This window comes from Frieseomelitta varia, unplaced genomic scaffold (genome assembly GCF_011392965.1).
Source record: "Frieseomelitta varia isolate USP_RPSP 00005682 unplaced genomic scaffold, Fvar_1.2 scaffold_147, whole genome shotgun sequence".
Lineage (NCBI taxonomy): Eukaryota > Metazoa > Arthropoda > Insecta > Hymenoptera > Apidae > Frieseomelitta > Frieseomelitta varia.
Genome location: NW_025109161.1, coordinates 326,710 through 346,730, shown reverse-complemented (window position 1 = coordinate 346,730; position 20,021 = coordinate 326,710). Strand labels below are relative to the sequence as shown.

The 20,021-nt window shown below is 36.0% G+C and overlaps 5 protein-coding genes and 1 long non-coding RNA gene across 7 annotated transcripts; 3 read left to right on the top strand and 3 right to left on the bottom strand.

Moving 5' to 3' along the window:
• Window positions 1-1,391: 1,391 nt before the first annotated feature.
• On the bottom strand, window positions 1,392-4,516 carry LOC122534748 (S1 RNA-binding domain-containing protein 1). Its single transcript, XM_043665684.1, has 3 exons — window positions 4,432-4,516; window positions 2,307-4,239; window positions 1,392-2,221 (listed from the first exon to the last, which is right to left on the bottom strand). Exons 2-3 carry the CDS (start codon window positions 4,155-4,157, stop codon window positions 1,448-1,450), a joined length of 2,625 nt encoding a protein of 874 aa, XP_043521619.1. The 5' UTR covers window positions 4,158-4,239; window positions 4,432-4,516; the 3' UTR covers window positions 1,392-1,447.
• A 104-nt stretch (window positions 4,517-4,620) lies between these two features.
• Window positions 4,621-6,212, top strand: LOC122534778. Its single transcript, XM_043665747.1, has 2 exons — window positions 4,621-5,033; window positions 5,103-6,212. The coding sequence occupies exons 1-2, from the start codon at window positions 4,866-4,868 to the stop codon at window positions 5,853-5,855; spliced, it is 921 nt and encodes a 306-aa protein (XP_043521682.1). The 5' UTR covers window positions 4,621-4,865; the 3' UTR covers window positions 5,856-6,212.
• Window positions 6,109-7,553, bottom strand: LOC122534785 (protein SGT1 homolog). Its single transcript, XM_043665759.1, has 5 exons — window positions 7,337-7,553; window positions 7,146-7,256; window positions 6,757-6,958; window positions 6,477-6,676; window positions 6,109-6,398 (listed from the first exon to the last, which is right to left on the bottom strand). The coding sequence occupies exons 1-5, from the start codon at window positions 7,376-7,378 to the stop codon at window positions 6,291-6,293; spliced, it is 663 nt and encodes a 220-aa protein (XP_043521694.1). The 5' UTR covers window positions 7,379-7,553; the 3' UTR covers window positions 6,109-6,290.
• A 442-nt stretch (window positions 7,554-7,995) lies between these two features.
• On the top strand, window positions 7,996-9,762 carry LOC122534771. Its single transcript, XM_043665736.1, has 5 exons — window positions 7,996-8,138; window positions 8,387-8,788; window positions 8,889-9,084; window positions 9,158-9,373; window positions 9,452-9,762. The coding sequence occupies exons 1-5, from the start codon at window positions 8,072-8,074 to the stop codon at window positions 9,702-9,704; spliced, it is 1,134 nt and encodes a 377-aa protein (XP_043521671.1). The 5' UTR covers window positions 7,996-8,071; the 3' UTR covers window positions 9,705-9,762.
• A 1,036-nt stretch (window positions 9,763-10,798) lies between these two features.
• Window positions 10,799-19,956, top strand: LOC122534735. Of its 2 annotated transcripts, none has more exons than XM_043665673.1 (2): window positions 10,799-11,047; window positions 14,968-19,956. In XM_043665673.1, exon 2 carries the CDS (start codon window positions 14,970-14,972, stop codon window positions 18,909-18,911), a length of 3,942 nt encoding a protein of 1,313 aa, XP_043521608.1. In that variant the 5' UTR covers window positions 10,799-11,047; window positions 14,968-14,969; the 3' UTR covers window positions 18,912-19,956. The 2 variants fall into 2 exon arrangements, with proteins under 2 accessions (XP_043521608.1, XP_043521599.1); XM_043665664.1 differs by having other exon boundaries at window positions 10,801-11,252.
• On the bottom strand, window positions 12,355-14,571 carry LOC122534796. The gene is made up of 3 exons (XR_006307992.1): window positions 13,772-14,571; window positions 13,329-13,701; window positions 12,355-13,040 (listed from the first exon to the last, which is right to left on the bottom strand). It is a non-coding gene; the product is annotated as an uncharacterized LOC122534796 (long non-coding RNA).
• Window positions 19,957-20,021: the final 65 nt, after the last annotated feature.

Here is a 20,021-nt window from a genome sequence, read left to right as displayed (position 1 = left end):
TAACAATCAATTTGAGCAATGTGATTGAGACAAATGACATGAATTATTGAATGAAATAGTTCATTTATAACAATTAAATTATTTCGTTTACAATAATAGAAAAAATAATTATATAATATATATATATTTCTTGCTCTCTGAAACAATAAAGAAACGAAAATTCTTACATGTTGCGCGGTTATTCAATAAAATTAGTTGATAGGTAAATTATTGATAAAAAATCGAATTTTCAACAAGGGATATCTCCTAGTTCTCGAGATATTCTCGCAAACGATTTTTCGAAAACGCTATGTATCAAGAGAACGTGAAAATTCAGAAGGTGATACAGTTGGCCAGAAGTCTGTCGTGTATCTTTTCGAGACTCGTGCTTTCCTGACAAAAAAATCCGAATTTTCAGCGAGAAATAGCGAGACCTTCTGGGTCTCGAAATATTTTCGCTCAAAAATTTTGAAAATTTTCCCAATGTATCAGAAGATCCGCTCGACGGGTGACTTTATCGTGCCACCTCCTTGAGACTCATGTTCTCCTAATACAAAATTCGAATTCTCAGCGAGAAATATCTTCTGTGAATGTAAATAAAATATCACTGTGTTACAATTATGAATTATACATCAAATAATATGAGCTGTAATTGTGATTATATTTTTATATTCAATATAATAAAATAACTAATACTGACAAATTTTTAAAAATGTCCTGCTTCTCTACATTATCCTATTAAAAATCTCATTATTAATATAAAATTAGAATTAACCATACACCGTCTGGATCACCCCTAAGATAGGTGCGGAAACTAATTTATATTGTCTTTATTGCACGCTGTTGCTCTCTTTGTCTAGCGCGCCTGTATGTCTGTCCTTGTCGCACGCTATTGCTCTCCTTGTCTAGCGTCATTAGACAAGGAAGGCACTAGCGTGCGACAAGGATAGACTTATAGACGTGGTAGACAAGGAGAGCAACAGCGTGCGACAAGGACAGGCATACAGACGCGCTAGACAAGGAGAGCAACAGTGTGCGACAAGGACAGACATATTTGCGCGGTAGACAAGGAGAGCGATAGCGTGGGACAAGGACAGAGATATTTGCGCGGTAGACAAGGTGATTATTGAGTTATTACAGTTGAATTCCGTAATATATTTAATTTTATACGAAATATAAAAATAATAATATATCAAATTTTACAATTTTACAATTTGTTTTGCTTTGAGGATTACGAGAGGAATGATTGTAATTATAGAAGATGAGAAACTAATTTTTTTTATAGAAAGAATCATTTATGACGATTCATTTGATTGCTATTTTATGTCTAAATGAGTTCAAATATGTTTCATTGCGTTTGTAGTATTAAAATCTCAGGTTTAAACGTCCACTATATATGTAAAAAATCAGAATTTTGATATTTGTAATACAAATAAATATTGTGAATTTGTAATTAAATAGACAAATGTTATAAGGTGTTGATTAATTCTAAATTGATTCTACCACGTTCGACATCTACTGAAAGTACTTTCACCTCTACACACTGACCTACAGAAACTGATGAATCTTTTAACCATTTTGTTAATATAAGTCCAGTTTTACCCGTTCCTATGTCCACAAACGCTCCAAAGTGGGTGATATTTCTTATCACGCCCGTTAGTGACATCCCCGCACTTAAGTCATTAATACTGAGCATACTCTTTCGAAAAAGTGGAGCACGAGACTCTAACCGTATATCCTCGTTTTTCTTCATAGATAAACCTTTAATTATCACCTCCATGGTCGCCTCGTTTGTGCCAAACTTTTGGGCTAAGCTAGCGAATCCTTCCGCAGCGCACGATTTTACTTTCTGAATGAATTCTGTAGTTCCGAGATTTTCCAAGTTACAATTACAATGCTTTAAAAAACTTTCGGCTATTTTGTACGATTCAGGATGAATCCAAGTTTGATCCAATAAATTGTACGTTTGTTTAGACTTCTTAGCTGATTTACGTTTCTCGGTATTATCATTCATTAAAGTCTCTGGCAATATCCGAATGAAACCAGCACATTGTTCAAACACCTTGTTTCCAATTCCCTTCACATCCAACAGTTGCTGTCTATTTTTAAACGGTCCGAATTCAGCTCTCCATTCTATAATATTATTTGCTCTGGATACGTTTAGGCCAGCAATCCTTTTCAAAAGGCACTGAGACGCAGTGTTCACATCTACACCTACAAAGCTCACAACCTCTGACACAACCTGCAATCATTTTTATAATTTTCATCGAATTAATTTACCAATTAGTAATATTATCTATCTTAGATCCATCCAGTTTTGTGCTCACCTCATTTAATGCTGTTGACAACTGTTTCTCTGGCAGATCATGCTGATACATTCCCACACCTAAATGTTTAGGTTCTATTTTTACTAATTCAGCAAGTGGATCTTGTAGACGCCTTGCTATTGAAATGGCAGAGATTACGTTCACGTCGAGATCCTGGAATTCGGATTTTGCTTCCGAGCTACAACTGTAAATCGATGCTCCAGCTTCGTTGACAATCGTGTACGAAACTTCGATCGGGCCAAATGTATTGGTCTTGATTAACTCGTTTAAAAACATTTCAGTCTCTCTGCAAGCTGTAGCATTACCTAATGCCAAAATCGTGATCTTGTACTTGGTTACCAAATTTACTAAAATATCGGCAGATTCATTATGAAACTTCTGTGAATTTCTATGTGGATAAATCACGCCTGTCTCAAGCACATCTCCTTGCTCGGAAATTACCGCTAATTTGCAACCATACGAAAATCCTGGATCTATGCCGAGTATGATTTTTCCTCGTAGAGGCGGAGTGAGGAGCAACTGTTTTACGTTAGTTATAAAAACTTCAATCGATGCTGTTTCCGCTTTTTGCTTCAGTTCGCTTTTCACTCTACGTATTACCAAGGGTTTGATATACTTCGTATAAGCATAATCGATGCCCTCATTTAATAGTTTAGAATGTAATTTAGACGCTGTAATGGCTGAATTATACAGTTTGTAGCAACATGCTTTAAATGCTTTTGCAAAAAAATTAGGAAATGTCATTTTTACATTGAGAATCTTTTGTGCTTCCCCACGATTGATAGCCAGTATCTGATGAGGTTTGATGTATTTCGTATTTGTATTAAAATTATAGTACATTTCATACTTCCTCTGCAAATCTTTATTTTTACTCTTTGATTTACTATTGGATTTACTATTGGCTTTACATTCTGTAGTCTGGATATTTATAGAACATTGTGATTGAAGCTCTTTGACTTTATCAAATACAATTTTATTCTTATTTATAACATCTGCTACAATGTGTACAATTCCATCTACAATCTGTCGCTCGGTTTTTAATCCATCTTTGTTAGAATCAATGAGAGAAGATAATGAAGGAAGTGCCTGACCCTGTAACACAAGATCACTTACAGGACCTAAACCTAGGTCTTTGGCTCTTTCTGCCAAAGTTCGTTTAGACGCTGGCTTGAAAAGGGAATATACATGTTCTAAGTCATCTAGAGATTTGGCAGATACAATAACGGAATGTACAGCAGGAGACCATTGCCCTAATTTATCAATAGATTTCAATATAGTATTGGCGCGTTGTTTAATCACTTTGGCATGATCAAGACTCTCTTTCAATGCTCTCAGCTTATCTGGATCCATGCCACCAGTAATATTTCTCCTATATCTTGCAATAAATGGAATTGTATTGTCATTATTGAAAAGCTTTGCAACATTTTCTACTATATGTTTCTCAACATTGTTGGTTTCGCTCACATAATCTTCAATTGTCCATTCTTTAAATTCTGCAGAATTTAAAGATATATCCTTTAACATTTGTTTAACATCTTTTGCATCAGAGTTTTGTACTTCTTCCTCTTTTACTCTCTTACTCTTACTCTGTGTCTTCTTCTTTAAATCTACCAAATCATTCGTACCATATGTAGGTTCTGTTTTTATTTCCTTCTTAAGTCGTGTTGCTGTTCGTTTATTCTTTTTGGGCAATGAAAGGGTACTAGCTTTTCTGTCATTGCCATCTTTACTTTCCTTTTTCTTTGGTACTTTGATGGGAATGTAATTTTTATCTTCAGATTCATTCTCAGAATCACTCGAAGAGATAATTATTTCGTTTGTGCTGGATATTTGCCGTATGCTTCTTTTCATTATATAATTTGCCACACGTATTTGTTATTAATATTTATATTTTAACTCCTTAAGAAAATGAACATGAAATTCTAACCAAAAACTAAAAAATGTAAGGTTAATTGTTAAACGTGCAAAATATATTTATTTTCATTCATATTGTATAATCGTGGTTTTACATTTATATTATTTAACTGTATTTCATACAATAATAAAACTATAATAAATTATTGCGATTCTATTAAATAAATAATCATCAAGATTAATTGTATTTTCCGAACATCTTTCAACTAACCTCCGAAAACGTGCTTTAACAGGTCTTAAGCTAAGATTCTTCACAAGGTTGTGTAACCGAAAATTCTTCGATATTTTAGTTACAAAAACTACAAATAACATTATGAAATGATAAAAAATAATTTTTGTAATTTTTCAAATATTAAATTTCATACACAGATGTAATATAAAATTTCTTCGTATACATATTTTTAGTTATTTCATCCATAAATTAACTAGCAACTTTGTATTTGTAAAAACTTGATAATTATTTTTTTTTTTTAAAGCACTTCTTCTATTAATGACTTTTTTCAAAGATTACATGCAATTCGCATTTTTGTAATGTAAAAACATACGAATGAATACGAGCATAATGATAACTAACAATGCTGAGGTAAAGTTGTTAATTTCGATATTGTAAATTTTTATACAACTCAAAGATATGAACAATATACAATGGCAGAGAAATTTCGATCGTTAATTAAAGTATTAAGTAACGAGGTAAATAAACATCAATTGTTCAATGATGCAACTGCAAGAATTAGTAGCATCACTGGAAAAGCACAGGAAAAATTAAACAATATACAAAGTGCTGTGACCTCAAAGTATGATGTTCTTGCAAAGGTATTTAGGTGTTAGAAGTTACAATCCATACATGTTTCACTGTAAGTCACTTAAATTTATTTATTTCAGCAAATCAACAATGACTTAACATTAATTCAAAATGTGAATGCATCACAATTGACACCAAGTCCATTACCAAAGAAAGTCGTTATATGGTGGCAATGGTATCAACAATTAACAGGTTTAGACAAAGTTGAAATAGCTAGGCAACAAGTGATTTTTGCACAAGACAAGCTGTTCAAATGTCAGGATGAGAGAAGACAGTTGAATCGCGAAGCAATCATAATTAACGATAAGCTGAAGGAAATATACTCAGAGCTTATCCGAATTAAAAGAGATGATCCAAAGTATGTTCAACTGACAATAGTAGAAAATAAAAGTCTCCAAGATCAGACAAGAATCGTGTCGCAGCTTAATTTGTTAGAGAAGGAGGAAAAGGATCACTTCACGTTGTTAGCAACTGCTATTAAGGAGTATCACGATAGTCAAACAACAAGTGCTCAGAATTATAAATATTTATCTATTATAGCATCTGCTGTATTAGCTATTATATCACTGACAGGGTCAATAATATATAACAATAGACGAGTAGCTAATATACAAAATGTTTTATCCGAAGCGCAACAAAAGAATGAAAATGTGCTCAGAAGTAATTTGCTATCATTAGAAAATAGTTTGAATTCAATTCGTAAGGTAATAGAAAAGAATGACGAACCAAAAGTAGTTTTAGTGAATAAAGAATTAACAGAATTGCAAACGGCTTGTGTTATATTTGGAGCATGTGTTGCTGGCATATACATATTGAGGTCAATAATTGGTTGAAGATCACCATGCAATTCGTAATAATGAATGACTAAAAAATTAATAATATCATTTTATTTGGAATCATCTTTTAGTAACAGGCATTTAATTATTTGTAAATGTTTTATAAATAAATGTACAATACATGTATATATTTTATTAGACAATGAAATAAAGAATGCATTGATACATGTATCTAACTGGAGATGTGTTTGTCATTGTATAATTTAGCTGAATTATATCTTATAATAAGAAACACAGAGATTATAATATCTTCAGAAAAATACACACATATATTTGACAAACTGGACAAATACAATTGTTTTACTAATTTTATTTTTAATAAATCATCAATGATCTGTTAATAATTTTCATAAATAACTTTATTAAAGATAAAGTGAAATTATTACTTGTCAAACATAGTAAGCGATGTAAATTTCAATTGTCGAAACTGTTCTATACGCTCCAGGGTTTCCATTCCATACCATCTGGTAGTTTTACCTCAACTTTACCTTTGCTCACTTCTGACCAATTCGTGCTCAACACTGTACCACCGGATTCTTGCTATTTTCAGAAACATTATCAATATTAAAACCAATACAATATACTTTTGTTATGTATTTTTTTTTTAGAAATATTTACAAAAGATTTGTTCATTGCACGCCTGACTTCGTCGGAACCGCTGCCATATATCTGTTGGAACAAAGCATAGAGTGCAGCTTCTCCCACTGGCTTTTCTTCTGCTTCTTGTTTCTCTATTTCTTTTTCTACTTTATCCCAGTCTCGCGGTTTCTTCCCAGTCCCAGGATTCTTTTGTGGTTGATTTCCAGTTTGTAAAATTTCTTAAAAAATCAAATTTTCCAATATTGCAAACCAAGGAAGTTATCTCTATTTCTACATAGCATCTGGAGCTTTAATTTACCTTGGGGTATAGGTTGCACCACGTTTTGTGCAACGGGATTCCCTTCCAATGTGGCCCATGTAATTCCATCTTGTTTTTTCAATTTAATTTCTATTTTAGACGGATCAACTTTATGAGTAGACTGATCTGGCACTATTGCGTGAGCTAAATCTAACTCCAAGCTATATTCATTGCCCGATGGTAACTGAGCAGACACACTTAACTAAAAGTAAACAGAGGATAAAACTCTACAATTAACATCAGCCAAACGATACAGCTGTTTTCATGTAAATACATGAAATGTCATGATTGATTAAAATATTGCAAGATATATATAGTGATTTAAAAACAGAAAAAAAAAAAAGAAAAATTACGAATAATTTTTGTACGATTGAAAATCGGATATTTACCGTATTTTTTTCGTAAACGACTTTGACATTTTGCGCACTTTTCGCAAGGATCGGGACTATGACATGATTCTCCGTTTGATACCAATCGTGTCTTATTTTTGGAACTGGCATCTACAAAAGTTAATAATTTTTACATTACGCATAAAGTAATGGGTGCGTTGCCGTTTGTGTAATTCGACTGCGTTTCTTACCTCATTGTTATTCACCGCGATTGGAGTTTCTTCGTTACCCATTAGATTGACTATTGTCTCTTAAACATCAAACGAAAATCATCGGAAGACTTGACACAACATGCGTCATGTATAGCGTACTTCTCGAAAGTTCATACAGACAATACGAGATAAAATCGTAGCAAGAAAGTCGCCTATATCGTATAGAGAGCAAACTATAAGGTGTACATGCAAACTACTTTATCGGTTCAAAAAAATTGACGGAACATATCTAGTAATATTAATTACATTTTGATATTAAATTAATATTAAATATTATATTAATATTAAATTTTTTATGTTATTAAATTACAATACAACACTACAATTACAATATTAAAATATAATATTTTAATAATATTAAAAATTTAAATAATATCCTAACATCAATTGAAGAGAGCGAGTATTTTACTAATTATTTGATAATAAAAATTTATTAAATATGAAAATAATTTAATTAATATAATAATATATTTCTCGTAAGTTCTGAAATTGTTCAATATTTATACGTCAATATTTTTTTTGTTATTTTCTGAAACAAATTTATATTCTTCTACGAACTTGGAAATTCAATCAAATGTTTTGATTTCCGGTAAGATACACAAGAGGCAGAACTTCTGGAGGGGCTTCAGTGTCGTGCGAGTGTTTCAAAATTCAGATGTACACAAATCTGGATATATTGGAAATATAAAAGCAAAAGTTAAATAACAATCGAGGATGAAAATGATAAAGGGGATTATCGAAGATGTGATTGTGGAGCCATCCAAAGTTCAACCAATTATCGGTAATTATACTTTCGTCTCTTTGTTCCAAGATATTCTTTCACCTGAGAAAACTCGTGCTTAAATGTTCTCTGAAAAGTAATTGAACCGTGAAATTATACTCTTATATAATTCACATACTTGTTATAATTACAATTGCTATTTGTTTTAAAGTGAAAAAGCTTGTAGAGCTTATTGATTTCTAATTTATATATCATACTCATTTTTAGATGTATATGTAATATGTATCTCACATGTAATTCTTTTGTAGTTAATTTTCAAAACGGTGAGTTAAAAGATGATGAGGCTAAAAACATGTCCTGCGGACTATTCTATGATCAAAACAAGAAGAAGACAGTGCTGGCTTTATCGAATGGAGAGATTGTTTATAGAGGTTATAAACCAGACACTAGCGAAGACCCTATGTGTACTATGCTTGTTCTTCATAATAAAAGAACAGGAAAAGTGAGATTGGTTCAGATTGAACGTTGGCAAGTAGCGCCGGTTTTAGAAAAGTCAGCAATAAAAGACATTAACAGTACAGTAGATGATAAGGTTGTTACATTGAACAAAGAGTTTGGTTCAAAGAAGATAAAAAGAAGGATAGAGCAATATGAAAAGCTAAAGGTAAATGTAGAGTCTGTTAAAGAGCATCTTGAACAAACTGTATCTAGTAAGTATTTACTTTTATAAATAGCCTATAATGAAATACATGTGATTTTATATTAATTTTTGTCTAGAAAAAACAGAGTTGAAGTTTATTCATATTGCAGATGTTGAATTCGATAGGATGGAATTGTCAGCACAATTGCCAGATGATGGATGTAATCTTACTTTGCCATACTGTAAGAGAGATGCAACTGATGTAAATGATGTGTATAATATGTATGATATTGTACCAAAAAGTAAATTGGAAACTTTATATGACAATGCAGCAGAAATTTTAAATGACAGTTCAAGTAGAGAAGCGTATGTTTCAAAAAGTTACTATTTCTTCGTTATTTTTATTGGATACTGATTATACATTTATTGCTTTTTTTAGAAATTCAAAATTCTTTACCCAAATATTAAGGAATTTAAAATCTGATCCAAACAGTATTGACAAAACTGCATTGTTAATTTATATTCAAGCAGTTGCAACATGGTTAAGCATGCCGATTAAGGATGCTAAAAAACGTGGTATTGGAGTTTGTTTAGCTTCTCAAGAAATTAATTCATATATAATAGACACGTACAGTGTTCAAAGTAATCATGGAAGGTATATATAAGAAATATATAGTAATATAATAAATGATGCATAATAAAAATGTAAAAACTAATTTTTAATACTTTATAGGACAAGACCAACCACTATAAAAGATAAAGGAGTGATACATTGTATGATTTTAGCACTAATGATTTGTAACTTTACATTAGACTTGGAATTATTTGCGACATTATTTACTCATCGGACAGGTTTAAAAAAATTAACAGATCTTGCTAGATTTATTGGTGCTTTACCTAACAAAGAAGACAAGAAACTTATCACTTTGAAAGTTCCATTACCAAAACCAATGTTTCTTCTAAAAAAGAGAAGAAGCAAATCGTAACAAGATGGGTACAAATTTTCTGTAAAATTGTTTCATAAATAAATTATATTTAATATCTGTAAATTTTGTATAAACTGAAAATAGATTTATAATATGTTTGAATAAATATTCTTTTCTTATAGTTTGGCAATCCTTAGTACTTTAGTGGTTCAATCTCTCCGTGTTAGAATCCTCTCACTTTTCCAAAATATTTCCGTAACCTCTCCAGAAAGATACGAATTTCAATGGTCGATGAAAATTATGAAAATTCAAAAGAAGAAAACAAGTCAATAACTTCGGCGATCAAAAAAAAGGGGAAAGTTAATAAATTAGAAAATGAAGGTAAAGAGAGAACTAGAACTACATTTAGATAATGAGCAGGCATTTTAAAGGAGAAAGAGGTGGAAAAGGTATTTAAATTGATGATTAAACTATTTTAACATGATCCTAGAACATCTAGCTTGTTTTAACGGAGGGTAAGGTCGAAGAAACTGGCACGTTGGCCGGCCCTGAGCAACTCCCCGTAATGTGGGTCGTCGTCTAACTGTTCCACGTACCGTTCCGTCGACTGTGCTGTCCATTAGTCAGATTCACGATTACTCCTTCTCTTTCTTACCTCCACCATCTGATAGCCGTAAACACATGATGGAGCATCTCATCTCTTCTCTTCCTTTCTTATTCTATCGACACCTATCTTTCTATAATCAATACTGAGAAAACCTTAGAAAGTTTGTCCTTAGAAAGTTCTCCTGAGTGTATTTTTTGATAAGAAGAATTGGACTTTTTTGTTTGATATGTAGATACGTTGATATATTTTTCATCAATGATCATAATGAGTCTTTGATTAATTTTAGGAAAGCTCAGAAACGGCGATATGTTATTAAAATTTCACAAAGTTAATGGACAAATATCAAAATAAAGAAGCAGGATTGACATTTATACATAAAAATTAAAGAACAGCTGTCTCAAAAAATGTACGACATTTAACCATGTAAAAAGTGTAAGAAAATTTATATTTTTTACTAATTACAAGTCCTAGTGATTTTAATTTTTATTGATATCTGGCAGGACAGGATTTTTCGTAAAATTTAGACATCAAGAGTTCATTATGAAATTTTCGAATATCGAAATCATTAAAATTCAGTGAACCATTGTACTTTCATTCCGACAGGAGAATCTCTTCCGGGACAGTCTTTTTCTTCCTTCTCTGAACTTTCGTCTTACTCCTCTACGTTCCTCTACATTTCGTCTACGTTCCTTTGAAGTTCCACCTCTTCGTCACGCTGCTACCACTTGTGTCGTCTTCCTGCTATCACCTGGCTGTCGAGGCTACTTCAGTCGACGTGTGACCCTCTACCAGGGCTGTAAGTTTTCATGGTTTCGTTGCACATTCTATTCACCTTCGTCGTATTCGCGATCCCTGATAGCTTTTCTCGTGATCAAAAGAACCAAGAGTGACAAACCTAAGCGTAATTAGAGTTGGAGTACATGGAGCTTTAAAGTGGAAAGTCTGAAGGTCATTCTGCGACCACTGGAGAACATTTACATTCATCTCATCACTGGATACAGGTAGTTTTTTTCTGCAGTGTATTATAGTGAAATAGATTAGACAGAAACTATGCCTTTTATATAAAAATTAATTTCTTCTTTCTAAATATGTTTATTTAATTAATTCTTAAGATTTGGGAAATAACATATATTTTTATTTTCACAAATAGAACAAATTAGTAGAAATAATTATACTAATTATAATGAAGAAATCAGATAATAACAAATTACAAAACAGATTACATTAAATAATAATGAAACAAACAAGTTCTTCCGTGAAATATTCTTACACTTTTTGACTAGTATTGTTCGTACTAGAGTATTGATAATCTTGTAATTAATAATAAAATAATTAGAGATTCAAAGAGGATAACATATTGAATAAATATACCAGAAAGTATAAGGACGAATGCATTCTTAATTTGTCATATGTTCCCCATTTGATGAATTTTTAACATTCAAAGAATTAATTAAATTATAACATATAATATTCAAAGAATTAATTAAATTATGCCTGTTAAATGGATGTCGCTAGTATTGGATTAGAATATACGTATATTCCGCAATCGTGATACCGTTATAATTAGGTCGAGTTTATGCTGTATTAAAAGTTTGAAACCGTTCTACGGAGGAACGTAAATGCACGTGATAAGCACCACGTTGAAACGCGTCAAAAAACTCAGCCTGGAACCGGTTACTGCACTGCGTTTGCAAACGATTCAATTAAAAAAACAAAGGAAGCCCAATCGAAAAGTTTTCAGTGTCACCTTCTTTAGTGTAATAATTCCGCTTGTTAATCAAGATATAACTCGAGGAAAAAAGAAATGAAAGATTCTTTAATAATAAGAGGAGAAAAAGTTGATGATAATAAAGGATATCCTCGGTTGTTAAATTATGGTTCCAACGGCTGCAAACGAGATCATACGAGATAAAAAGGAAAACAGAAGTTGAGGATGAACTTTTTATCAAAGATTTTAGCATTTCCCTAACTGAAAATTTATGACAATAATAATTTATTTGTGGGAACTTTGAAGATGAAAAAAAATGCACGTAGCATACAAAAAAAAAAAAAATGTATAAAATAAAAAGAGCATAATATTAGTTATAATATGCAACGGTTGAAAAAAATTGCTCGTTTTTTTAATTTACAAAAATGCGAATTCACATGATTGTATGTATATATATATATATCGCACGATACAGTGTGAACAGACAAGAGAAAAAAGGGTCAACAAGAGAGATACTTCACTGAAATAATTGATCAGAGACCCTTCGACGACCCCAATAAATACAATGAACCATTGACAGAGGCACGATAAAGAAAAAAAAAGGTCGAGGAGGAATGTCAGCGATGAATATTATTACGATTCTCTCCGTTGACCATGGAAAAGCGAATGATTCATGAACCTGATGTAGCCGAATAAACGATTCTCAAGAATAAAACCCCGAAAACAAGTTGCTCGAAGTGGGTCATCCCGATGAACAGTACATGCGTTTCTGTTTCGTGTACCAGTCACCGAGTTAGGAGGTGGTCACGGTCACGAACACGCTAGAGACGAATATTATGGTCACCGAGGGACCTTGGACGATGGTCTTGCAGGCAACAGAAAGTTGCTTCAGGTCGTTGAATGCGTTTTGTCCACCCACGCATTAATAAAGATGACTGTTCGTTCCATATATTCTCTGATTTCTTCCTGTTCCAGTTTGTTCTTTGCAATTAAATCTTGATTGTATTATTTTACTTATTACTACGCAGTGATGCTTCTTAGAGTGTTCGTAAATGTCAATCGTTATCATATAGCTTTTTCACTGAAAAAGAAAGAAGAGAGTTCATGATTCATGATTCAAGAGTAAAAGTATTATATTACATTTGGCTCAATTTGACATATGAACTGTTCAAAAGATGTTAAAAGTCTAACTGTGTTTTCAATCTGTCTAAAGAGACGTTATCTTAATTTTTTCATCACTTGCAATGTTTGCCTGTAAAATTTGAAACGGAAGATTGTCATTGAAACAAGGAGAAGAAGATATGTCACTTCGTCGTTATATACTTGCAATGAAAAAAATAACAGCATGAAAAATAATTGATCGCCATACTATATTTGACGTTGAATCATGCAGGGAAATAGTCAGTCATAGGTGTTCTCCGGAAATGTTTCTGATAGCGCAGCAGATATTCCTCGAGGCACCAGTTCCGTTTCGTCCGTGACAACGAAAGCTTGCACGAAAGTGCGAGTAACAAAATGCTAATGCCAAATACAGCAATCGAGATTGTGGTACAACCTCGACAAAAGCTGCTGGAATGCCACGGGAAGAGCATGAGGAAAAGAGAGAGAGAGAGGAAACCCGTTACGCGTTGGAACGCGATTCCGCTTGATGAAAGATGTAGCAACTTGTCCCTGTTCATCATTCCTATTGTGCTGATGATTGCTCTCTCTCTAGGGAGACCCGTTAATTACGGATCAGAATCCTAAAACGCGTTGTCGACAATGAACGATTCTGATTACGAGATTATTTAGTCATATCTTAATTATACATACTCGGATGTGCTATCTTAAATTTATTTCCCGATTTCACAGCATTGTTTATACTGTACAACAAACTTCTGAGAAAGTGATCACTTTTTCCAAAATCAACTGACAATGATAAAAATGAGAAAAATCTTAGTTTAGTGACTGACATTAAATTTAGAATAAAAAGAAAAAAAGACATTAGTCCTTCCTTTTTCTTTTGAAACTGCGAAAATGATCTGTATATGCACGTATGTAACGGCTGAACGGTCAATTAGTTAATTTGCATTTGTTCGCATTGTTCTTATTCGAAGAAAGCGACGCAGACACTGCTGACGCGTTTACAGTAATTTCAGTGATGGTGTAACGCGACGAATTCAGTGGGCGTATGATAAACTGTGCGTGCATCCCACATGCACGTTTCACTATACCGTGTCCAGATATATTAAATGTAGGACGCTCTTTTTCCGGGTCTTTTATACTGCCATCCATTATACTGACAGTTTAGAAAAATGGCGAAGTTTCATAAATGTGCAAAATATATCACTCACATTCATCTCTTCAATTTCTACGAGAAAATGTAGAACTCTAATTTAGAAACGCTATGTTATCTTGAAAGTCTAATCCTCAAGTCCAAACTTTCCACAGGTTCAGTAACGTTTTCATCAATAATAATTACAGCTAAAACTGCTACAAATAAGTATCACACAGCTGCAATATAAATATATGCATTTAATATATATTAAAAAGTAAATTTTTAATGTATATTGCACCATTATGCCATTTATAATGCATATATACTTCCTATTCATTATTCATCAATAATAATTACAGCTAAAACTGCTACAAACAAGCATTACACAGCTGCAATATATTTTAATATATATTTAATATATATTAAAAACTAAATTTTAAATGTATATTGCACCATCATGCCATTTATAATGCACCCTATTCATTATTCATCAATAATAATTACAGCCAAAACTGCTACAAATAAGCATTATAGGGCTGCAATATAAATATATGTATTAAATATATATTAAAAACTAAATTTTAAATATATATTGCATCATCATCATTCATACTATAAATAGAATATGCATTATAAATGATATTACCTCCATTTGACCAATTTTCATCTATTCCATAACTGAAGTTAATAAAATACATATAAAAGATATTTCTTAGAACCAGAATATTTTATCAGCTTGAAACACTTTCAGATATGCCAAGAACTATGCGGATTAATCCATGGTCGTTAATGGTCACGCTGGCCTGCGTGACGGTCGCGTCGTCGGAATATTTGATGGGAGGCCACATGGACAACAGTCCGCCAAAGTCCTTGCTGGAACAGATGGAATCGTCTCCGAGTTTGGCAAGGACGGCGCAGCTGGGTGACCTTGATCTACATCTAGATGCAGAGGAGAGCACCGCCGCCGTCTTGACGCCTGACAACGAAGAAACGCCACGTTATCATCTTCCTTATCCTTTCGCCTTTAACGGTGGCAGGCCGTTCTCGCTCGAGAAGGATCCAATCACTGGTAAAATCGACTTCGAGAAGGCGCCGCCTGTCAAAGCCCTCAATCTCAGCACTCGTTATCAAGAGCACGTGAACGAGAATGAGAAACACGTGGACCCGCCGAAGGAAAGCAGCCCTTATCTAACAAAAAAGAAGGTGGAGAACAGCAAAGAGATCGACGACGTTAGTCCAAACGAGATCAACCCTTACTCGCCTAATTTTCACGACTTCTTGAATCTTCCAGTTCATTATTCCTCCGACAAGTACGGCAAGGACAAATATCCACTGATATCAAGTTCCTACGCGAATACGAAGGTTCAAAGCGGATCGAACAGCTACAGTACTTACAATCACAAGCCTTATCACGGGGAGACCGTGATGTACTATCCCACCAGAAAACCGTACATGCCTAAGACAACTTCGATTACAACTACGACGACGACGACAACGACGACGACGACGACGACTCCTAGGCCAATGTCATCGACCACGCCTAGCACTACTACCACTTCCACAACTCCCAGACCAACGACAATTCCCACAACGACAACTACTGCAGCTACTGCTACTTCTACTACGACTACGTCTAGCCTCCAACCATCTACTACTGCTTCCACTTCGACCAAGGGGCCTGTTGTGACAACCTGGAAGCCTCCTGTCTCCACTCCGAAACGGTTTGTCGATCATCTGGACGATTACGACGATATTCTCCCGATAGAAAAACTTCAGTCGTCTGTATACGGCAATGGGAATCAAGGGCCGAACAACATAGTGCAGCACAACGTGGATCACCAGACGAAGCCTCCTACAAAGCACGAAGACTACATAGACAGTTACGATGATTACGAAATCGGAGATGGAGAGGACGCGAAGGATTATGTCTCGATGAAAGAGGCGACTAGTGAAACAACGAAGACAAGTACGTTCCCTGGTACAACGTCGGCTATTCCTAACGTAACTACGACTACCGGAACTCCGGAAACTACTCCTGTAACCACCACAAGCACGAGCACGAGCACAAGTACTAGCACGTCGGTTCCTTCGTCATCTACGATGTACTCTTTACCAGTATCTCAAGAGAGTACCTTCCAGAGTAACTCGTTACCGTTCCAAGCTCATTCTCCACGTCCAGTGACGTCTGTATTCTTGGACAACGAGCACAGAGTGCCGTTGGTGTTCGAAAGTGACAACCGAAGACACGGCATTACGGACAACGTTATCATAAATCAGGCATACCGTCCAAACCAGAGGCCAAGCGGATTGGGCGGTGGAATTCTCGTGGAGAGCACCAGTAACATTGTGATACCACCTGATCAAGATACAGTGTCCTTTGTTCTTGGGAACAGGCAGAACGTCGAGGGCGGGTATTATTCCTTGGGAACCGCGATCGGGGAGAATCCCTATGCCGGTTCTACTGGGATCGACGCCTCTTTCCGACCTTTGTACGGCGTCTCGCCGGATAAGGGCAATTACGATCCACAGTCAGACTATCGAGGAACGATCGGCTTGCCTTCGGTATCCATACTGGAGAGTAATCCCAGCTACGCTGCTCAAACGTGGACGCAGCCTAATCCTAATGGGGCTAATCAAAAGTTAGCCAACGAGGTGGAACCTTCTAAAACTCAAAGCTCGTTCGTGAAAGGTACCGTGTTTAGGGAACAACCAGAGGACAAGAAAGTCGACAAAGACGTCAACTACGTGGTGTTCCCTAAGGACGAGCCTAAGCAACCAATCGAAGAGCATATCGTTGTTATAAACGAGGCTGACGGTACGATACATGAAATAATGCCGTCCTCCACGACGTTGAAGCCTGTGAGGGTGGATCTGCCGGTTACGAACGAGGAACACCTGCCGCAGTTATCGGAGAGCTTGACACCGCCGGCTGAACAGCCAAAGCCGCCTCCGCAGTTCTATTATCACTATCATCACGGAGGTACGGTAAGACCGGATCATCCAAGACCTCAAAGACTACCTTTGCCACCTCGTGGGAAGCAGCCACCATCTCCTCCTCTTCCGCCACCCTCGGAACCTATAGGAATAAGAAGACGTCCTTATTCTCCTGACGCCAATCTGCCGAATATTCTACCGCAGTTTCGTCCGAATGCTAAAACGTCTCACGGACATCGTGGATCAGAGGCCATTGGAACGATCCCAGCTGGCCAGGGTTATCCCACCAGAGTGAGACAGCCAGTTCAATCATATCCTCCGACCAGAAGGCCCCTACCTCCGCCTCCGTCTTATCTTCAAAGGCTAAATCCTCCTCCCCCTCCGATTCACGTCGTCAAGCTTGCCGGCGTGGCTTCTACGAAATCCGAGAGCGTAGTGCCTCCACGAGATATAGAATCCACGGTCAAGAGGTTTCGTCTGCCGTCAGTCACGTCCAGGGGGGAGGACGACGTGAAGCTGGCGCAACGTGTCTCCAGCCAGAAGCTGCGGCTGGAGGAAGAGGAACGGTCAGAACGTTACTCGGAGGAGCCGCCTCAGGTGCCGCCGAGGCCTCCCTTGTTCCCAAAACGGAGAACCGCGGATCCGCCGCACGTAGCTACTCTTCAGATGATTCAACAGCATGGAGAATTCGAGGACATCACGGAGCCGAATCTGTCCTCGATGGATGGGAATACGAGCGACGACGAGTCGGATAGGATAGTGACCGAGCAGAGTGCAGATAGAAGAAAATTCGACAGCCACGAGCCAATGGCCGAGCCTCCAGTTTACGTGGTCTATCCGGTAAATACTGCGGTGAATATTCATCCTGACGACTCCAGGGAGAAAGACGAGAGCGTGGTTGTTGGGACGAGAGGGCCGCACAGACCACTCCCTCCAGAGACGTTGTTACAAGATAACGATGATCAAGAGATGAACGAAGAACCAAGACCTGTTCACAACGTGTTCAACGGGCGACCAGTTGTCTCGGACTTCCCGTATCCTTTGGAACGCCCTGATCCTTCCATTCTTGTCAACGGAATGAGAGAAACACCGTTATTGGTGCCCAGCGATCAGCGACAAGAAGATGATCCTACGCAAGAGAATACAGAAGAGAAAAACGAGAAGGATTCCAGCGTAAACGTGATACCGTACCTGCAGGATTTCGTGCCTTTCCCAGCGAGGAAGAACGAGGTCATCTCGGCCACTCTTCATCGTCTGCCAGCGTTGCCATCCTCCACGCCAATCGCTTACGTTTACACTCCGACAGCTCAAGCTTCTCACCGGTTAGACGTGGACGTACGCGACGAGGACATCTCTAAAACTGAGAAGAGCGATCAGAAGCCCGTTCTGTTGCCTTCGCAGCAGCCCTCCAGTTCCTCCAGCTCCGCGCCATCGCCGCAGAATTTCATGGCCCCGTTCGTGGCAAGCATCAGCGCGGAAGCACCTTCCAAGAACGGCTGGAACGTTGTCGTGGTCGAGCCAACCATCAACAGAAAGTCGGACGACGATCCGTCCGAGACCACGTCGAACGCAGATGAGGCTCAGACAGAAAAGGCCGAGTTCGACGCTGAGAATTTCAAACCGCAGCTCTTTGGCGGATTCAAGCCGATTTACGAATTCCCTACGCAGAACGAGCACCAGAGGCCAGAGCGTAGGGAATCCAACGACTCCGAAACAGAAATGAGCACGCACCTTCAGATGTCTGCCAATTCGACGGTTTGATGAAAGTACACGTCTATTACACGTTAATTGACGAACATTGATTGAACGAAGATAGGCTTGGTTTCGAGTATCTCGTTAGTTATTAGCACACTCCATTTGGCATTGCCATCTTTCTCCAGAACGAGAGATTCTTGTTCTTTGCAAATAATTCATAGTTGAGAGTGCACTGAAGCAATGCCGATTGGAACGTTTGCTTCGAAAAGGGAACTAAATATTTCGAGACTGTAATAACATTATACTGAATATTTTCGAGCATCGGTGTCTGGGACGATTAATTCATTGTCTCCTTCGTGGGGAGTTAAACTATTCATATGATCTTTAATTCTCTAATTATAATTTTGGATCATTGAATTGGTGAAAAGGGTTGGATGCAATGGGGTGCAAGCGATAGACATGGGCCAATTTTGCTTCGTGTGATATGCAAGACGATTGGAAACCATTTTGTGGCAGAGAAACAAAATTTTCTTAGACGTATTTGCACCGCTTTGCATGTAATCCTATTGAACATGACTGCAAAGAATCATCTAAAACATTTATTATATATTAAGAAATATTTATATATAATTTATCTACTTTATTGCTAGACTATATAGTATTTTATAAAATTCTATTGTGCGTTAAATTGTAGAAACTATCATACTCTGTACATCTATTTCATGTGTTATACATTTTTATATACTAACCAGTCTAAAAAATGCATACTACATTATTTATTTTCTACTTTTTTTCATTGATGATCATAGTTATATACTAAGCAATTATTACAATAAATTATTCATTGTATACTCGGTTTATTTATACTAATGCCCGCTTGAATGTCTCGTTGTTTGTACATGTTCAATCCAAAAAATGCTTTTTTTGTCATATACTATCAACAATAATAACAATAATACTGTAGTTTCACATGAATATACATTATTAATTCCTAAGGAAGACTAACAATCGATATGATCCGATGAACTTTATACAACGTGAAAAAAAGAAGTACTTTCTTTCTTGTAAATTAATACCATGCAATTAAAAAAAAATGCAATGCGTATTACAAACTTTTTAAAAATACAATAAAATAAATATATAATAAAATATTGATTGTTTTGTACCCTTAATTAC